The following is a 19,680-nucleotide window of genomic DNA, read 5'->3' as shown; positions in this document are numbered from 1 at the left end:
TTTTTATGATAACAGAATGATAACAGAGGACATTATTGGTAAACCAGAAGCATGCTGTTGGTGGACTGAGGAAGAGTCTTCCAGATAAAAGATTTCAGCGCTTCTGCTCTAGGAGTGTTGTCTTCTGGTTGCATGTTTTACAGGTTTTAATAAGATTACCTAAAAGAATTAGCATTCAACTTAGATTTAGTAAGAAATCTGTAAGAATAAACATAAAAATACATTTCAAGTTAGGACAAGCACCTAAGAAATATGTACTGTTAAGATAAAAAGGTAGAAAACTGACGGAACACTGACCTACTTCATTTACAGCAAATTATCAAGTAAGCTGTGCTGTATCATACAAACAACTTTTGAACAAATCTCATATATTTTACATTAGTTTTTATTACAAACTCAATTTTTAAAAGGTAATCTTAAAGCAAGATTGAATTATGAAAAATTAAGAGCAACATTTATTTCCTTTTTTGTTACATATTTTATACAGATACTTCCCTCCCAGTATGAAAAAGAAACAAATCTGTACTTAAAGCACCATTTCAGCTAAAGCTATTAAACATTTATAAGAGCATACACTAAACATAACTTATCCTGAGATTTTACATCTAAGTATATGAATTAGTACTCAGCAGACATATTGAGCAGAACAAGTAATCAGCACTGGTCAGCAAGTGATGGCCTTGCCCCCCCCCAAGAAATTTAAACTAAAATGTTGTGAAATGAAGACACTAAGTACTGTGTGTGTGGCTACAGCAGAACCTGAGCATGCATCTTGAAACAACAGTAAAAGGGGCTACATACCACAATACATTTGTCAAACATAGTTTACAAGCAATTTTCAGCATTCAAAAAATGTTTCACTTTTAACATATTCTCACATCAGCCTTAAAACCTTCAGATGCTTCTGTCTAAAAGACTACCAAGTAAACAGAGGATCTTTTTTTCTTTCCCTTAGTGAACAAAAACATTATAGAATCTCAAGCATGGCTCTGTAAACTGATAAATTCCATTTACCTTAGAATTCGTTCTCTCCCTCCAGACAATAAAGCTCAACATTCAAGTCTGTGGGTCAACCTCCTTTTTCCAAACCAAAGGTCAATCTGGCCCATTGCCAAATCTCCACTAGCTTCTGGCCAGGTTAATGGGAAACTGAGCTGTCAGTCAATGGTGACATTCCAATGTGTGCTTATGATGAGCTTACCAGACCAGTGCATAACAAGGAACACACACAAGCTACCTCTACATGACTAGGTCTAACATGATAATTAAAACAACTTCTGCTGTGGACTTGTAATTTAAGTGCTCAACAAAATATAACTAAATATACCTAGTGCAAAAAGTATATGTTATGTAAGGCAAGCATCCAAGTGTTGATTGATTTCGAATTCATTAACAGCAGCCTGGCAGACTGGACAACTGACTACTCTGCTAGAAGTGTTATTAGGTCTGATCTGTGAACTGGCCTGCTGTGTTTCTTCTCTGTGAATGCTTGGTAAACCACTGCTTTTACTGCTCTCCTTTTGGTCAGACTTGGTCTTTGCTAGAAAGCCGGCAAAAGGACGGTCATCTTCAGTGCAAAGTCGTTTTGGCTGCTGCATAATGCCAGCACTGCTACAAGACTGCTGGGATACAGAAGTGCTCTGGGTAGGTTCTTTTTCACCAGAGAAACTCCTTTTCTTTGAGATTTCTGAAAGCAACCCACTTGGGGAATTCTTTGTGTGGCTTTTGTATATCTCTTTTTTACTCCCACTTGCTGTAAATATTTTGACAGGAGAGCCATTAATATTTTTAAAAGCTTTGTGATTTGCAACAGATTTTTTAGGAAGATGGCTTTGCAAAGAGCCAGTTTTACTGCTACCAAGCAGCCAGTGTGAAAGAGAAGATGTAGATTTCTGGTTGGAATTGTTCCCTACTGAAGACGAGTTGTTTTGGTTGCCTTGACTGGAAATTCTTCGACTAGCATTGCTGTTATTCACATGGCTGTTCAATGAAGATCCTGCTAATACCTTGCTTGAACTTGTAATTTCTGAAGAAGATCCACTGCTGTTGCCACCAAGTTTGTATCCTTTTCCACTGAAAGGAACAATTGCGTGTGCTTCAGCTTCACCTTTTTCACTGAAGGAAGCAAATGTGCATATATCAGCACCAAAGTTCTTACCTAAAAGAAATAATCAAAACATAAATATTTTCCTTGAAGGAAAAAAGTAAATAAGTAATACTGCTGCTACATTAGCATTTCACAGTTGACAATGATAAAGTTAACAATGTGCAGAATTCTTCTACAGAACTCTAAGAACTGCTACATACTTCTCAACAGATTTTAATCTGGACTACGGCACAGTGATACCAATAGTGTAAAACATAAATCTTAGACGTAACAGGAAGTCATCATTCTGATCAGTACTATTTATTATTCTGGAAGATATGGTAGTTATTGTAATGCTGGATCCTTTCATTCCCATCAATCCAATATGACTTATGGGTTCTCCAACTGCTTGTCAGATCACAGCCGGACACAAGCCCTTTTAAGAAATATTTTCCCATAGTGCCTATCATGTGTGACGATACCTCAGACTGAATCTGGTGCCTATTAAAGAAGGCAGAATCAGTGCAGACCATGACACCTTTCAGAGGTTACAAAATGACAAGTTTGGAAGGGGGATGGAGAGTGGGTTGCCATATCGGGCAGACGAGAATGAAAGAATCCAGCACTGTGGTAACTACATACCTACTGTATCCTATCCATTTCATCCATCCAGTCCAACTTATGGGTCAGAATCCCAAGATGCAGGATACTTGGGTGGCAGCATGACAGGAGACATCTGAGGATAACGACTCATAAGGAACCCAAAGACCTCAACATGGCATCTAATTTTTATGGTTTTACAAAGGTATGCATAAGTAAGCCATGTTGTTACTGCTGAACAAATCTCATCAGCTGAAGAAGGCTGTTTAAGTGGCAACAAATGTGGTGGAGTGAGCTTTGGGTTTGTATGGTAACGGGTGACTGTGACCTGAATAAAACACAGGAAATGCAATCCGAAAGTCACCTGGACTGTTTGATCAGAGTCAGTTGACTGCAAAGAACATAAAGAGTTGTGAGTCTTTCCAGAAGGACTTGATTCTGTGCAGATTGAATCCAAGTTGTCTATGCAAGTCCAGTGTGTGTAAGCTACATTTTCCTTTATTTGAATGCTTTGGAAAGTGAACCTTTTGGTTGAGGTTTGCCTTGGGAGCCACCTTTGGAAGAAAAGAAGGATTAATACAGAGCGACACTGTCCTGAAACTCAAAATAAGGAAATGAAAAAGACAAAGCCTGTAATTCAAACAGTCGGCTAGCTGAAGCAAAAGCAACCAAGAACAAGGTTTTCCAGAACAGAAACTTCAAGATCATCTAAGATTCTGGCTTGAAAGAAGACTTGGTTAAGGCTTCCAACACAAAGCTGGGTTTGCAAGGAGATATCAGCTCCTTAACAAGAGAATGTGGAGCAGGAAGACTCCCTTGAAGAAGGCCTTGCAGAGTTTATGCGAAGCAAAATAATGGGCTTCGTAACCTGAATAGAAATTTGAAATGGCTGCCAACTGCACTTTAATAGTAGAGAAAATGGAACCTGAATCAAAAATATTAGCCAGAAGTGCAATGCAATACATTTGGTACAGAATCAGAATAGGGGTCAATGTCTTGAGACAATGTGCAGGTCACAAAACATTCCCACTTTGTACGATAAAGCTTTCAAGTGGATTCCTTCTGGGAAGCTGATTTCTAATTAAATCAATAGATACGGCCAGGCTATTTGCTATCATTTGAAGCAGAGGAACCAAGTGATTAGTCAAGGTTGTAAAGATTTGGGTGAGTCTCCTGGATGAGTGGGAAAGTAGATCTTTGTCAGTTATCCAAAATCCAGGGGGGTCCCTGATGTGAGGCAGTTGGAGGGGAAACCATATTTGCCTGAGCCAATACGAGACAATGAGGATCACTGTGGCTTTGCATTTGAAAACCTTCTGCAGAAATTGGAGAATTAAGGGTAGAAGTGGAAAAACAGAGACTCCTAAGAGGCCATTGCTCAGCCACACTATCTCTTAGAGACCATCCCTCCAAGAGAATCATGGAAAATAACTTGCTTTGTTTGGTGTTGGATGGGAAAGCAAACAGACAGCTGCTAAAGATCTGTGATACCCCCCTGGATTGACAGACCACTCTCGAAGCATCAGGATGGATCTGCTCTGTCAGAACATAAAGCAATTGGACTTTCATGGTATATGCATTGCAACTAGAAATGCAAAGCTATCACTCCTGTCACAGCTTCTGGGCACAATAGCAAAACATGCTTGTTGATGTAAAAAGAAAACTGTTATTCTGTCCATTTGAATACAGATCACCATTGGAGGCAGGAAATCCTGAAGTTCCTCCAGTGTGAGGACTGCCTGTACCTCCAATACACTGATGTCAAGGCTGGCCTCTTCTAGACTCCATACTCCTTAAACCACCATCCCCCTGCAATGGCCACCCCCACCCCAAAGAGGAGCTTTCTGTGACAACTACTGTCACCAGTGTTTGAAGAATAATGGGTGTCCTGGAAAGAATGTAGGGGGAATTTAGCCACCATTACAAGTGTTGCTTGCAAAGGCTGCTCATTACAAGTGTTGCTTGCAAAGGCTGCTTAAGACAACAGGCACTGAAAGAGGTTGAGACACCCCAGCCCTTTAAAGCCACTACAGATTCAAGCAAAGTACACCACAGGGTACATAAAAATATCAGTCCTACAACTCTGAGAACTAAGGTAGATGTATGGGTAACTGGAGTGAAGGGGAGCTAGAATGGCTTCCTGGAGCACATGGGCTCTGTCTGAAGGAAGTGATAGTAGGGATGTGGTTGTATCTAATCGACATCTAATGAACTGAACAGCTTGTGTTGATTTCAGGAAGAACTTCTGATGATTTACTGATATGTCCAGGAAAGACAGAGTTGGAGCAGGTAGTCTCTGGGAATGATTAACAACTGAATGGTTGGGGCAGCTAGCAGCCAGCTGTCTAGGTATGGGAGGACATAGATCCCTTATAGCTGTAGGTATGCCATTACAATGGCCATGTACTTAGTGAACACACTGGGGGCTGTGGTGAGGCCAGCGTGCAGGGCCTTGAACTGAAAGTGACAGGCTCTGAGGCAGAAGTGAAGGTAACTTTGTGATGCTTTAACTTCTTTGATGAGGAGATAGGCATCTGTGAGCTCTATGAAGCACATCTAGTCTTTTGCCTGTAGACGAGACAAAACTGACTGCACCATGACCATCCTGAATTAAGTCTTTTTTACTGAACTGTTCAGATGACTTAGATCCGGAAGGGGCCTGAAGTCTGTTTTTCTTCGGATCAAAAAATAATCTTGAGGAAAATCCTAGTATAGTGGGACCCCTGGATGTCTGTTTCTTGAACACTTTGCTAGACATGCTAAATAGATTTCTGGCAGCAGAAAACAGAACTTGCTCTACAGGCATCAAAAGTACTTGGTGTGCAAAACATTCTTAGGCTGCTGACCCCACCTCCTCTGACTAATAATGTTCCACCTCTTTCTGCATTTCAAGCTCTGGGCCAAGAGATAAAAAATGATGAATAATATAAAAGATTAAAATCACAAAGTAGGGGAAGAATGTGAACGGGACATGATCTTGTAGCCAGAGCTCTTCTTAAAGACTGCAGAACCATGAAGGAACTTGCCATAACTGTAGATATTCGAGTATGTTCACTGTTGCAATACTGCTGACTTTGGAACTTCTAAGAAGGTCCTCGTCTGGTCCAACTTTCTGAGCTTTTCATACTTCTCAGCTGGGTGGCCACCCTCAACCTGCACATCAGCATGCCAGTGTTGCAAAGGGAACATCCACCCACACCAGCTTTAGTTCTTTCTTGCCACTGCAAGATAGTACAGTTGTGTACACTTACCATAAATGTAGATGTTCGAGTGTCTTTACTGTTGCAGTCATGACTGTAGGGTTCTCCCCTGCCGGCAGGCAGTCCCTGGTCGGCCAGAATCCCAAAGTCTGGGTCCGGCGTCAGCAGTTCAACCATGCTCCCTGACGTCAGAGCGCCAGGAGTACAAAGCTGACAGCCGACGCCATGTTCTCCAGTTTTTCTTGCCCCAGATGTCAGGAGTCCCAAAATGAGTAAGGTCCCATATCCTTTGCAAGTACACCTTAGAAGAATGGTGAAAAAAGGAACCACACAAAAGTAAAAATAAGAGGGGACAGGAGGGCGGGAAAACCAGACTGCAACAGTGAAGACACTCGAACATCTACATTTATGGTAAGTGCACACAACTGTACTATGTTCATCGTGTTTCACTGTTGCAGTCATGACTGTAGGGTAGAATCCCAAAGCAGAATGAAAGGGAGGTGGTCATAAAGTAGAAGGGGCGGCTAAAAGGCCCTGCAAGACTGCAGAAGCAAAGCCTGCCCTAGACTTAGAGTAGAGAGGTAGATTGTAGTGCTTTGAAAAAGTATGCACTGAACTCCAAGTTGCAGCTTCCAAAATGTCTTTGGTAGGAACTCCTCTGAGGAAGACAGCTGAAGTGGCAGCAGCTCTGGTGGAATGAGTCCGAATACTCCCTGGGATTTGCTTTCCATGGTGTGAATAACAAAATCTGATTCCATGAGCAATCCATTTAGAAATGGTCTGTTTTGAAATGGCTTTACCTTGGGAACTTGAAGCATAAGAAACAAACAATTGCTCTGATTTTCTGATGTCCTTGGTTCTGTCCAGGTAAAAACGTAGTTGTCTGTGTACATCCAAAGAATGTAAGATCCTTTTCCCCTTTATTTTGGGGAGTGGGGAAAAAAGTTGGCAAGTGGATAGTTTGATTTAAAGCCACTTTGGAAACCACCTTAGGCATGAATGTAGGATTAGTGCTCAAAGACACCCTGTCTTGATGAAAAATAATATAAGGTTCCACAGCCATAAGAGCTTGCAACTCTGAAACTCTCCTGGCAGAGGTCAGAGCTAACAGGATGGCTGTTTTCCAAGATAAAAACTTGATGTCAGAAGAGGCAGCAGGCTCAAAAGGAGGTAAGGTGAGCTTTTCCAAAACATAGTTAAGATCCCAAGCAGGAATGGGAGGAGATCTAGGAGGTCTTAAGTTTTTAGCTCCTCTGAGAAACTGTCTCATGAGCTGGTGGGAAAAGATTGGAGGGTCTGTATTATAATGAGCGGAAATAGCAGAGGCATGTATCTTAATGGAAAAGAAAGAGAGACCCTTATGTAAGAGATCTGTCAGGTAAAGTAAAATCAAAGGAATGTTAGGAAGAAGAGGATCAGAATCCTGAGCCTGCATCCAGGAACAAAATCTTTTCCATTTTCCTGCATAAGATTTTCTAGTGCTAGGACGTCTGGCTTCTAAAATGACATCCATAACCTGCTTGGGTAGGAGAGAAGGAATCAAAGACCCTGGATTAACCAGGCCGCCAGGCTGAGAGTTCTGACATGGGAGTGTAGAACCTGACCCTGATGTTGGGACAGAAGGTTCGGAGTCTGTGGTAAAACCCAAGGGGGCTCCAGACATAGGTTTTTCAGAGTAGGGTACCAAAACTGTCGAGGCCAATTTGGGACCAGCAAGATTATCATCTTGGGCTTGTCCTGTTTGATCTTTAGTAATACCCGTGGAAGAAGAGGCGGAAAGGCATATCCTGAGAGGTTTCTCCAACTGAATGATAGTGCATCCACTTTCCAAGCTTGTTCGTGGAAAGTCCTGGTGCAAAAATTCTGTAGTTGATGATTGAGATGGGATGCAAAGACGTCTATGTGAGGACATCCCCAGACTGCTGTTATCATCCTGAATATTTCGGTGTCCAGCATCCACTCGTGTGGATCCAAAAGGTTTCTGCTCAGACTGTCTGCCAGGAAGTTTTGCTTCCCTGGTAGAAACTGAGCTTGAAGGTCCAGATTGCAAGCTAGAGCTGTGTTCCATAGATCCATGGCTAGTCTGCAAAGGGGGTAGGAATGAGATCCCCCTTGCTTGTTTATGTACCACATAACTGTGGTGTTGTCTGTCCGTATCAGTAGTTGTCCTGGTTGTAGAAGATTCCTGAAGGCCATTAGAGATTTTTGAACGGCTAACATTTCCTTTAAATTGATATGCAGGTGCTTCTGATCCTTTGTCCAAAGGTCCTGCAGACAGTTGCCCTGAAAATGGGCTCCCCATGCATAATCCGAGGCATCCGTGGTTAGTATCCGAGTGGCAGGAGGCAGACAGAAGGGTTTTCCTTTGTTTAGAGTACATGCCTTGGACCACCAAAGGAATTCCTTTTGAAGACAAGGCAGGACGGAGATCAGTATGTCTAAACTGTGGCAATGCTGAGACCATACACTTTTTAGGTACCACTGTATTTTCCTCATGTGTAGTCTTGCATATGGTACGAGAAGGATGCAGGAGGCCATGTAACCCAAAGCCTGCAGGAATCTCCTCGCAGATAGCCGAGTTAAAGTTGCCAAGGTTTTGAAAGTTGAAGCCAGCTGAAACTGTTTTTCGTATGTCAGAAATGCCATCTGGGTTATTGAGTTTAAAGAAGCGCCCAGAAAAATTATCTGTTGTGAGGGTGTCAAATTTGACTTTTTTATGTTTACAGTGAATCCCAGGAACTTGAGGAGATCCTGAACAAACCGTACATGCTGGAGTAAGACCTCCTTGCTGTCTGCCTGAATAAGACAGTCATCCAGATAAGGGTAAATTTGAATTCCCTTGAGTCTGCAGTAAGCTACTACTGAAGCCAGGCATTTGGTGAAGACCCTGGGTGCAGTAGACAATCCAAAGGGCAGCGCAGAGAATTGAAAGTGCCTCGATCCGGCCTTGAACCTGAGGTATTTTCTGGGTTCCTGCCTGATGGGAATGTGTAAATATGCCTCCTTTAAATCCAAAGTTACCATCCATGCATTTTTGGACAGCATTGGAAGTAGCTGCTGTAGAGTAAGCATCTTGAATTTTGGAATCTCTAGAAAGGTGTTCAAGACTGACAGATCCAGAATGGGTCTCCATGAATTTTGCTTCCTGGGGACTAGAAAGAGCCTTGAGTAAAAACCTTGTCCCATCTTGAAAGTGGAACTAGTTCTATGGCTTTCATAGCCAAAAGAGCTTCCACCTGGTTTAAGGCCTCCGTCCATTGATGTTTTGGAAGATCTAGCCATCCGTTTGGCCTTGGTAGGGTATGAAAATGGAATTTGTAACCACATCCAGAACCCACTTGTCTTGGGTTATAGGAGTCCAATTTCGGTGAAAAAGAGAAAGTTTTCCTCCGAGAGGGGCTTCCAGGCAAGAAGTTCCTGCAGCCCAGCAGAGGGAGTCATTGAGTCTGTTTCCTATGAGTTTGCGACCTGTCCTCTCCTCCCCTAGGGGTGGAAGCAGTCCACTGTCTTGGTCTATAAGAGGCTTGTGTTTGAGGCCTTCCTCGGGAGCGTCCGTATCTACTCCTCTGAGGCCTGTCTGAATTGGGAAAGGACCCATTTTTTGTAGGCCAATTCCTGCTAAATCTGGGTGGCTGTACTTGTAAGAAATCTTTAACTGTTTGCATGGATTTCGCCTTGTCCTCCATCTTTTTAATCACCTCTTCAGCTTTTGATCCAAACAAAACATTATGCTGAACAGGAGCATCCAATAATTTAGCTTTTACTTGTTCTGGCAAATTTTGTTCCTTTAACCATGCATGCCTTCTAATTACTGTGCCAGAGGCAGCAGCCCTACAAGAAGCCTCCAAGGCATCAAATCCACAGTGTAAACCATGCTTCCCAACTTGTTCAGTAGCATGCATTAAGTCATGTAATTCCTTATCATCTGCACAGGCAGAAATGTAAGTAAGATTTTGTTTTAAAACAGACAAGAGAAATTGCTGGTATTTCAGCATATGAAACTGACAGTTTAAAGCCCTAATAGATAAAGTAGCAGAAGTGTACACTTTTTTGCCCCATCTTTCTAAAGATCTAGAATCCTTCTCAGTGGGAATGGGATTTTTAGCAGAAGCGGCCTTAACTCCCTTAGGACCCTGAGAAATGGTTTCAGGGTCAGCAGTAGGGTTCTTGTATAAAAACTGGTGGGAATCAGGAACCCTGTAATATCTATCAGGCTTAACAGGAGCAGGAGGAAAAGAGTCAGGGGTTAAGTTAGCCTCCGAAAAAGCATCATCCACAATATCCAAAATAGGAGGAATAGCCAGGGGTCTATGTTGGGGAAGAAGAAGAAAATCCCTTAGTCTTTTCTTAGATTCCAAATACTCCAGTCCTTCCCAGTGGAAATGTTCCCTCATTTCATGCAAAGTTTCCCCAAAAGAGAAATCCTCAGGGGGAGAAGCTGAAGGAATGGATTCCTCAGCATCAGAATCCTCATAAGGAGGGAAAGAATATTCCTGGTCAGAAGAAGAAACTGAAGAAACAGAAGCCTGATCAGAGGAGTCATAATAAACTTCCTGCCTTGGCCTTTTATCTGGAGGGGGATGTGAACCCCTAATCATAGTAAGTAAATCCTCCATCTTAAGTAACTGTTTCTGTGACTTGGGAGCCGGTTCAGAAGAGGCCTGTGTTGCAGTCTTTGATTTGGAAGGAGTCTTTGCCTTTGTCTTTGCCTTTATTAGAAGCTGAGTAGGCCTGAAAACCCCTTCGGAAGCCGGTACCTGCACAGCGGCTATGGACCCATCCGAAGGAGCATTGTCCGAAGGTCCTGCAATAGAAATATTCAAAGGCCTAGTTGGCTCCTCGTGGGAGTCCGTTTCGGCCATCGGTTCCGAAATGGCCGACGACAGGGGCTGCAAAAGCACCTCACTGATGACGGCCGAACCTGAAGCTGGCTCCGCTTGTGCGATATAGTCAGGTTTGGACCTCGAAGGCCTGTCTTTGTCCTTGCGTCGTTTGTGAACTCCGGTAGCCGGAACCGTATCCGACGACATTTTGTAATTAAAACGCCTACCGAAGTAATGAAATGCAAAATCGTACCTTCGTTTAATTGTACGTTGATTGAATCTAGCACAAAACCGACAACTAGCTACATCGTGGTCAGGACCTAAGCAAGGAATACAATAAGAATGAAAATCCTTATGAGGTATTTGCTTCCCACATGAAATACAATTATTAACTTTTTCTGACATCAGACTGGAGCAAGAAAAAAGTTTCCCCAACGGGGTACTTAGCTTTGAGTAGGAGAAGAAAGTCTTCGGACTGAAGTTTGTTCAGAAAAGATCGTCAGGAGTCAGCCGACCGGCACTTGCGAGCTGCTATCACCGCACGGCAAGAAAGACTGGAGAACATGGCGTCTGCTGTCAGCTTTGTACTCCTGGTGCTCTGACGTCAGGGAGCATGGTTGAACAGCCGACGCCGGACCCAGACTTTGGGATTCTGGCCGACCGAGGACTGCCTGCCAGCAGGGGAGAACCCTACAGTCATGACTGCAACAGTGAAACACGATGAAGATCAGGGATTTGGTAGAAGCCAGAGCTCCAGCTACCCAACAGGCAAATGCTCCAAGGTATGTCAGCCAACCTGGAAAAACCCTTACGCTCCCACTCCACGCACTAAGAAAACCTTAAGTGGTGACACCCTGTATGGTTAGGAGAGATGGAAAGTTCAATTAAAATGACTGGGTACCCACCACAACTACAGGATGGTTTCTGGTAGGAAAAGGTGGGCAGAGGGAGGGAAACAGTAGAATAACAGTGAGCATTACATGAACATCCATAGTTATGGTAAGTTCCTACACAACTGTACTACATTCACCATACTGTTCACTGCTGCAGCACTGATGACTTTTGGGAAGATTTCCAAAGCTTATAGACCACCAGGCGACTGGTTCTGTGCAGGAAGGGGTTGTAACAGTCCTTGAAAGATGGTTGTGACACTTGGTATTCCGACAGAGTGTAGGATGTGCCTAACACTCACTAACAACCAAAATGACATGATTTGAGAGAGCTGTACTTTTATACATGCCTTCAAGAATAAGTATTAAACATGCTTGGCAGCAATCCTTTAACAGAACTCCACCATACATGACTCAGTGAGTCACTATGCTGCAGAATTTAAACTTTCATTGTTACCAAATTTGCACATTCAAGTAGAAATGTCCCAGTTACTACAGACTCCACCATCAAGAAGAATGACTCTACATTTACTACGCTGGATAACAGCCAGGCTGAAATTAACTGCCTTTCCAGTGCCAGGATCAGTGACTTCATATAAACCCTACAGTCCCACAAACAAAATAATTATGACTACGACCTGCTGGTGGATCGTGTTAAGTTTGAAAGACTTCAGGCACTCAGCTCATGACAGTTATAAACATGTACAAGAGACATACTATAGCTTGCTATAAACATGTCAAATGCAGGTAAGACTCTAACCATGACTACAATCCTACTCTCACCGAGACTGATGCCCAAACAGAAGATAACTGGCTTTAACAAACAGCAAGGTAGCTGGTGTGATTGTAGGGCTCCAGTATGCATCAGTTTGAAACAAGATTATCAACAACCCAACTTGCTTCAACAAGGATGGCCTACACCTTTTGTTCCAGGGACTTTGCATACTAGGCACTTGTTGCTACTCACAGGGCCTTTGTTTTTTTTTGTTTTTGTTTTTTTTTTAAGCAAAGTCTACTGTCTGGATATTCCAATATAACAAAAAAGGCTTGCAGAAAATTCCAATCCACACCGCAAAAATGTTCATCTGCTCAATACTAGAAGTCTTAACAATAAATTGTCAAATCTTTCCTGCAAACTTACATCTGTATCTGTGACTTTGGTTTCCATGGAAAGACAGCACTCACTAGTTATTGGGTTTCAGGTCCTATCATGCATTCAGACCTGCTAGAATCTGCAGAGGGAGTTATCCCTTATTTGTTAGAGACCAAGAAAGAAAGAAAGATTCCCCATGACCCACAAAAATAACTTAATTTGTCTTCTTCAGGATAATTTAAAGCCCATTGTCAGTTTATAGCTATTAAAGTTCACCCTTCCACATCTCTGGAGTAACATGTAAGATTTCTGAATGTGACTTCTGAACTACTCATACATAAAAATACTTTTTTGATGGGATACTTCAGCTATACATTGATTAACTGCAGCACAATACCACACAGGCTGAGTCCAGCTAAAGATTCCTACACTTGGTAAACAAACTCCTTTGTACAAATAAGTTAACCAGACCACAGGGGTCAAAATCTTCTTTATTCCTACAGTATCCTCACCGCTGATCAAATCTGAGCATAAATCAGCAATCTATACCCACCACAACTAAGAACTTTGAATTCAAGGACGTCAAAAAAGAAAAATATATTAGAACTATGTGATAAAACACTCACAATTAAACCAGAACATTTCCAGCCAACATATAGCCTCAGCTGTCACTTATGCCACTGCATTTTACTCCCATCAAACAAGAGTCTGCATATCCTCCCTGTGTTCACGTGGTTTCTTCTGGATACTTTGCTTTCCTCCCACATGTCAATGATATGCAGTAGGTGGACTGGACACCTAAACTGGCCATGGGTGTGAGAGTACGTGTGAGTGAGTGGTGTGGAAGAACTACCATGGCACGGCTAGCCACCTGGTGGTGTAAACCTTGGCTCCAGATGATTGTCACTGGTGAAGTGACACCCCAACTCCACGTTCAAAAATGGGAAAAAGGTGCTGTATATGGATGGATGGAAACAAGGCAGTATGTCCTGACCAGAACGAAATATATCCAGGGAATGTAAAAATCAATCACTTTGCTGGAATGCTAGCATAAATAAGATCTACAATAAAAGAAAAAAAAAACTAATTCAGGCATACAATAAATCAAAATCTACCCAGATGAATGCATCAAAAATCTGAACATCATAAGGAAGATCAAATAAGAACACAAATTGCAATCAGAATCAAAAGCCAACATTATCATAAGGAAGAAGAAATAACACAAATTATAATCAGGATCAAAAGTCATGGATAATCATAAATCATTCTTTAAATTCCCACACCATTAAGAAAAAACACACTGCAATGCTCCAAATTAAATCACAATTGTATTACCTACTCTGACCCTAAAGATATTGTTTATATATCTACAGACAAATTCAGTGTTAACGTCACACCAGAATCAGTCACTGCAACCCCACAAATTCCTGATTCCATACAACAACCAAGATATTAAGCATCATGTCCTAACTGCACTCTCTAAAGCTAAAATTACGATCTCTGTGGGATATGAAAATCTATTTGGTTGTTTGATCAACAGTGCCAAACACATGGGGCCAGATTCACGAAGCCTCCGTGTAAGAGTTATAACTCTTATACGGAGGCTGCAGTTAAACGGTGTGATGTCAGCATGTCATGCATATGCATGAGGTGCATGAGGCATGCTGAATCACACTAGCAACTCTTACACGGTCCGTGTAAGAGAGTAGGGGGCGTGTCTGTAGGCTAAGCCCTGCAAGCGGACACGCCCCCGGAAGACTATAATGGCTGAAAGTAAACAGCCACGAGAGAGGCCATGCAAATGTGAATAAACACACTACACAACACATGCCCCGACTGACCATCAGTGTATAAAATGAAGAGATGTTATAAAATTAAATTAAAACCTTTTTTTTTTTAAACCCCGTAAATGTTTGCTACTGTGTGCGCTCGTGTGCGCGGGTGTGCTACTAGCGCAATTGCAGTTAGCAGTCAGTGGAAAAGGATAGAAGAACTAAATATGCAAAGTAAGCCAAGAAGTAATAGCTTAGCGGTAGAGTTGCTGGCCTAAGAGTAGGCAGGCAGGGTTCGAGCCCCCACAACAACCTTTTATTTTTTTTTTTGTAAATAAGCACTAAAACGCCCCCTGACAGTATTGTACAAATGTAAAAGTATTCCCTTTTGTAAAATGAAATGAAATGGAGCATATATTTTGAAGTAACACAATAATAAAAATAGTCAGAAATGTACTGATAGCTAAGCTGCTGTGAGACAGACTGCCCGTAGCTGAGTACTGTTTAACAAGCTGCAAACTGCATGCCCGTTGCTAAGCACCGGTTTAATAGGCTGAAACTGTTTGCAACTAGCTGTGCTTAGCTGAACATGTGTGTCACTAGCCAATTAAGATTTATCCCAGTGCACACCGTTTGCGTGCCGCTCCCACAAGCTAACTGCCAGTGCGCATGCGTTAGCTCCGCGTAAACGAGCGCAGACCTGGTTTTAAGTGCTTAAAAGTGCTTTTGGCATGTTTGATTGACAGGTCCTCAACTCAGTTCTGTAAGGAAAATCAAAAATCAGTTGCCAGATTTGAACCCAGGATACCATGCACTAGAGTCAAGGTACTAAACCACTAAGCCATGACAGCAGTCCCTAGAAATGCAGAAATAGCATATATATGTGATAAAATCCAGAATGGAGCATGATAAAGCATTTTCAGTGAAGTAGATACAATTCCAAAACGGCCAATCAGAGAAATGTGCGGAAAAGAGGCATATATAAGCCCCATAGGCGGAATACACAGCAGAAACGATTGTAGAACAGACCTGCAGTCAGAATGGGTGGAGTAGGTGAGGGACGTTGCTTTCGAGCACAGCGTTGGGCGTTGAGGAGTCCAGATACATGGTCTGGCTCCTTGTCCATCATCACGAGGCCCAACTCATGCAGGGCCAGGTCTCATGGGGAGCGTACAGGGCAGAGGCATGGGACCAGTTGGCTCGTGATCTGACCAGTGCTACTGGCATTCCACGCACTGGTGAGCAGGTCCGTCACCACCATGCGGACCTGAAGCGACGCAAGCAAGACCAGTTGACCGAATGGATCCAGGAGGCCCGGGATATGCCCAACGCCCCACTACTGAGTAAGTTACATTTTACTTATGTATGTAAGGATTTCAACTGACTGATACTATGGAGATGTGTAGTCCAATATTACTTCTTTCGTATTACAGCTGCAGGTGTCCGCTCTATGAACCGCGAGATGCATGGCCGTAGGCTGGTGCGGCTGCGCCACCATGCAGGTTAGTAACCCCACCCAGTACTTGTAAATAAATATTATACTGTAGCATGTATCAGAACACTGCAGTGTATTGATTAAAAGTAATATAATGTGCAAGCAAGATTTGAAAGTCTGCAGGTATGGCTGCAACAAGTTCATCAGTATGCAAGTGTAACTGGAAATATAATTGATAGAATTAAACAGTGCTGTAATACAGATGTCCCACCATTAATTAAAATAGTGTAACCTGCAGTAGTCTCAAGAGTACAGCTTCAGAATCTGAGGTAGTCACATGTGAGATATATCCCCTGTTGAAATGCTGAATCATGACAGAAGTGAGGCTGTTGGAAAGTGAATCACCACCAGTCTAACATGTGAACAAAGCCTAGAAGTAGCAACCTGAACTGTGAAGTTGCAGGATGTGTGAGAGTGACAGAAATGGTCATGTATGAATAAATAACGTAGTAATAACCCCTGAATATATTAGCCCCAGTGTGTTTCTACAGAACTAAATGCATGTGGGAAGTACAACTTAATATCCCAAACTGATTTGAGTGTGTCAGAATCTGGAATGTCTAGGCCAAATTCTGTATATGGTGATCACAGTAAACAATTTGCAGATAGAATGAATGATTATTTGACAGACTAAACAGCCATAGTTGTCCCCTGTCCTGTCATCAAAGTGTAGCAGGATGATGTATCTGATCAAATTCAAAATAAGTAGGATAGTGATGTATTTGTAACAGGTCTAGCATGATAGTCAAATAAAAATTATTTTGAAACATCAGTTTCAACTTAATTGTGTACCTATTACAAATGTAAATCAATGTGTAACATACGAATGTGTCATCACTTTCTATCTCCACCCAACCCTATAATTCCATATAACAAAACCCACTAAATAATGGTATGTGAACATTTCATTAATCATGGACATTTGTCCGTTCCAAAAATATATGCATGTCTGTTCGTGCATGTGCCCTGTTCATACCTGCAAATTTGATGGCCTGTTGCCATTAATCAACCCTGCATGTTGTTTGACTGTGTATTTCTGTTCAAATAATGCATGTGATATTGATATGCCCCTTGTTCAATGGTGTTAATATCTGGGTGTTTGTTTGATGGGAATACCAATGCATGCTGTTACAACTAATCTGAATGGAATAAAATGCCACTAACCCAAACTAACATAACAACTCACAAACCTAGAATGCTTGGGAAGGCAGGTCCCAGCGGACCCACCTCTCCCACCTCAGCTGGTGACTGCACCTGGCACTAGTGCCCAGGCCGGACCCCCCTCCGGTGGCCCTGTGCCACCTTTGGGTGGAAGCGCTGCAGGGGATGTGGCCGGTCCCCCCTCTGCAAGTGTGGCCGGAGGGGTTCGTCCACTCACCCTCCAAGGTGTCCGGTCTGTGGTGCAAAGGGAGATCCAAGACTCCGTTCTTGGGCCCCTACGCCAGCTTGAGGCTCGTGTGGCACAGCTAACGGCCCCGGCCGTTGCCCCGCCTACACAGCCCCCAGCACAGCCCCATCCTGGGCTGTGAAGGAACAGTGGCAACTGCCTATGGGTGGGGATATCAGTTCCACTGTTGCCATCTGTGGGCTCATGCATCTCGGATATCCCAACCTCTGTCCCCGTCAATAGTGTAACCCCCACGTGTGTCATACACCGCCCCTGTATGCGTCTTGTCTGTCTTGTCTGTTAACCTACCCAACCTACCTCCCCAGCTATACCGACTTCCTTCACCTGACATACCACTCTCACCTGAAAAAAAAAAAAAAAGGGCACTCTGTACCCACAAAAAAATTACGCCCCATACATAGCTGTCCATGTCGCACACATGTCTGCTTGACATTGAAACAGTTAATTACAATTGGCTCTACAACAAATATTAATGTTGTCCTGACACCTCTTTCAGGGGTGAAAGGTTTCCAATGTCTCACCAAAATACATGGAAATGCACAGCTGTTGCTGCCAAAGACATGGGCATCTATGGGCCTTACCTACATCCCTCCTGCAAATCCCACGCTTGTTTCCCTACTGTCTTACCCTCTTTGTGACCCCTTTTCACCACTTTCCTGTCACCCCTTTTCTTTTCTTTCAAAGAAATTAGCGCGGGTGTGCACTTGTGTTAGCGGAGCTCACCGCCAGTCGCATCGTGAGCTCAGCAAGCAGCAGACCTGGTTTAAAGTGCTTAAAAGTGCCTTTATGGCACTTTGATTGACAGGTCCTGTACTCAGTTTGAAAGTTTGCAAAGAAAAATAAATTCCCACTGTCAGTCTCGAACCCAGGACCTTGGTAACATTAGCCTGTATGACCTACCACTAAGCCATGCTTGCCTTACAAGAACACAGTGCTAAAATAAATATAACATGTAATAGTAGGAATCTGTATAAAGGCAATATAGGAGGTGTACTATCCAAAGCATGTCAGGTAGAGTTTCAATGGCCAAATTACTGGATTCCCATACTAGTTCAGTGTTAACAGAAACAGCCCTGCTACTTGTTAGCTTGTACATAATAAAGTAAGGTAATGTACATATATGAAGGTATGTATATCTACACATACAGATATATAAATATATATTAATACATATGAAATATAGTTGTAGGTGTCAGTATCCATACACACTCACTACAGGAAACAGTGAAGATAAATGCAGCAACCAGAATCTGCAACACAGCCTGGCTCCTGTGAGACCTACTAACCCCTTTAACTGCTTAAAGGTGCCTCCAGCACTTTGATTGATAGGCCCTATACTCAAGTCACAAGCAGAATATAAGCATACTAGTAGGCCCTACCCCAAGACCATTGTAACACTAGTCTGTATGACCTACCACTAAGCCATGACTCTCATACAGGAATATAGTGCTAAATAAGCGGAACATGTAATAGTAGGAATGAAGATAAAGGCAATATAGTATGACTACTAACTAAAGCATGTCAGGCAGACTTTTATAGTCCCAATTACTGGATTTTCCCATACTAGTGTAGTGTTAACAGAAACAGCCCTGCTAATTGTTAGCTTGTACCCAATAATGTCAGCTAATGTACATATATGAAAGTATGTATATGTACACAGATATATATATATTTATATAGCAATACATATGACATATAGTTGTAGGTGTCAGTATGCATACACACTCACTACAGGGAACAGGCAAGAGAAATGCAGCAACCTGAATCTAGAACACAGCATGAAGCATGGGAGATGTACTAACCTTCACACTCACAGAACACTGTCAACAGCATACCAGCATGGTCCACGCCCTACAATCTGAAAGGGCAACGCCTATCTCACATACCCTTTTATAGCAGTGTCCTGAAATCACAGTGAGACATGCAATCAGTACACACCTGGCTGCATGCAATTAGCAAATGCTGTCTTACAATTGGTGCAGAGGCCATCACATGGACCTATGCAGATACCTACAAAAGCAATGAGTACCCACACTACACTCATGCAATACATTCATTGCACAAAACCGACAGAAAAAGAGAGAGAGAGACAGAGAGAGAACAAAACAGAAATAAAGACAGCCAGCAGCAGCAGCAGCAGCAAACTTCAAGCAGCACCAGTGACACACCAACAGCTGCCACAAACACAGGTAATGCAAAGTAGCAGGTTAATACTGCGTTTACTGTGACACCTCCAAATGTATCATAGTTCACTATCTATAGGTATGTGCATGAGATAGGTTGTGTGTACATAGTCCTGAAATATAAACATAT

The 19,680-nt window shown here is 42.6% G+C and overlaps 1 protein-coding gene across 1 annotated transcript in view; it reads right to left on the bottom strand.

The window, feature by feature from the left end:
* Positions 1-367: 367 nt before the first annotated feature.
* SPRTN (SprT-like N-terminal domain) overlaps positions 368-19,680 on the bottom strand; it is a 247,050-nt gene continuing 227,737 nt past the window's right edge. Inside the window, exon 5 of the mRNA XM_044077081.1 lies at positions 368-2,158. Within this exon, the coding sequence (XP_043933016.1) occupies positions 1,347-2,158 (812 nt within the window). The 3' untranslated portion in view covers positions 368-1,346. The remainder of the gene's footprint in view (positions 2,159-19,680) is intronic.

Source organism: Protopterus annectens, chromosome 1.part1 (genome assembly GCF_019279795.1).
Source record: "Protopterus annectens isolate FY-2018-M chromosome 1.part1, PAN1.0, whole genome shotgun sequence".
Taxonomy (NCBI): Eukaryota; Metazoa; Chordata; order Ceratodontiformes; family Protopteridae; genus Protopterus; species Protopterus annectens.
The sequence above is the reverse complement of the archived record's forward strand: the minus strand, read 5'-3'. Positions and strand labels throughout refer to the sequence as shown.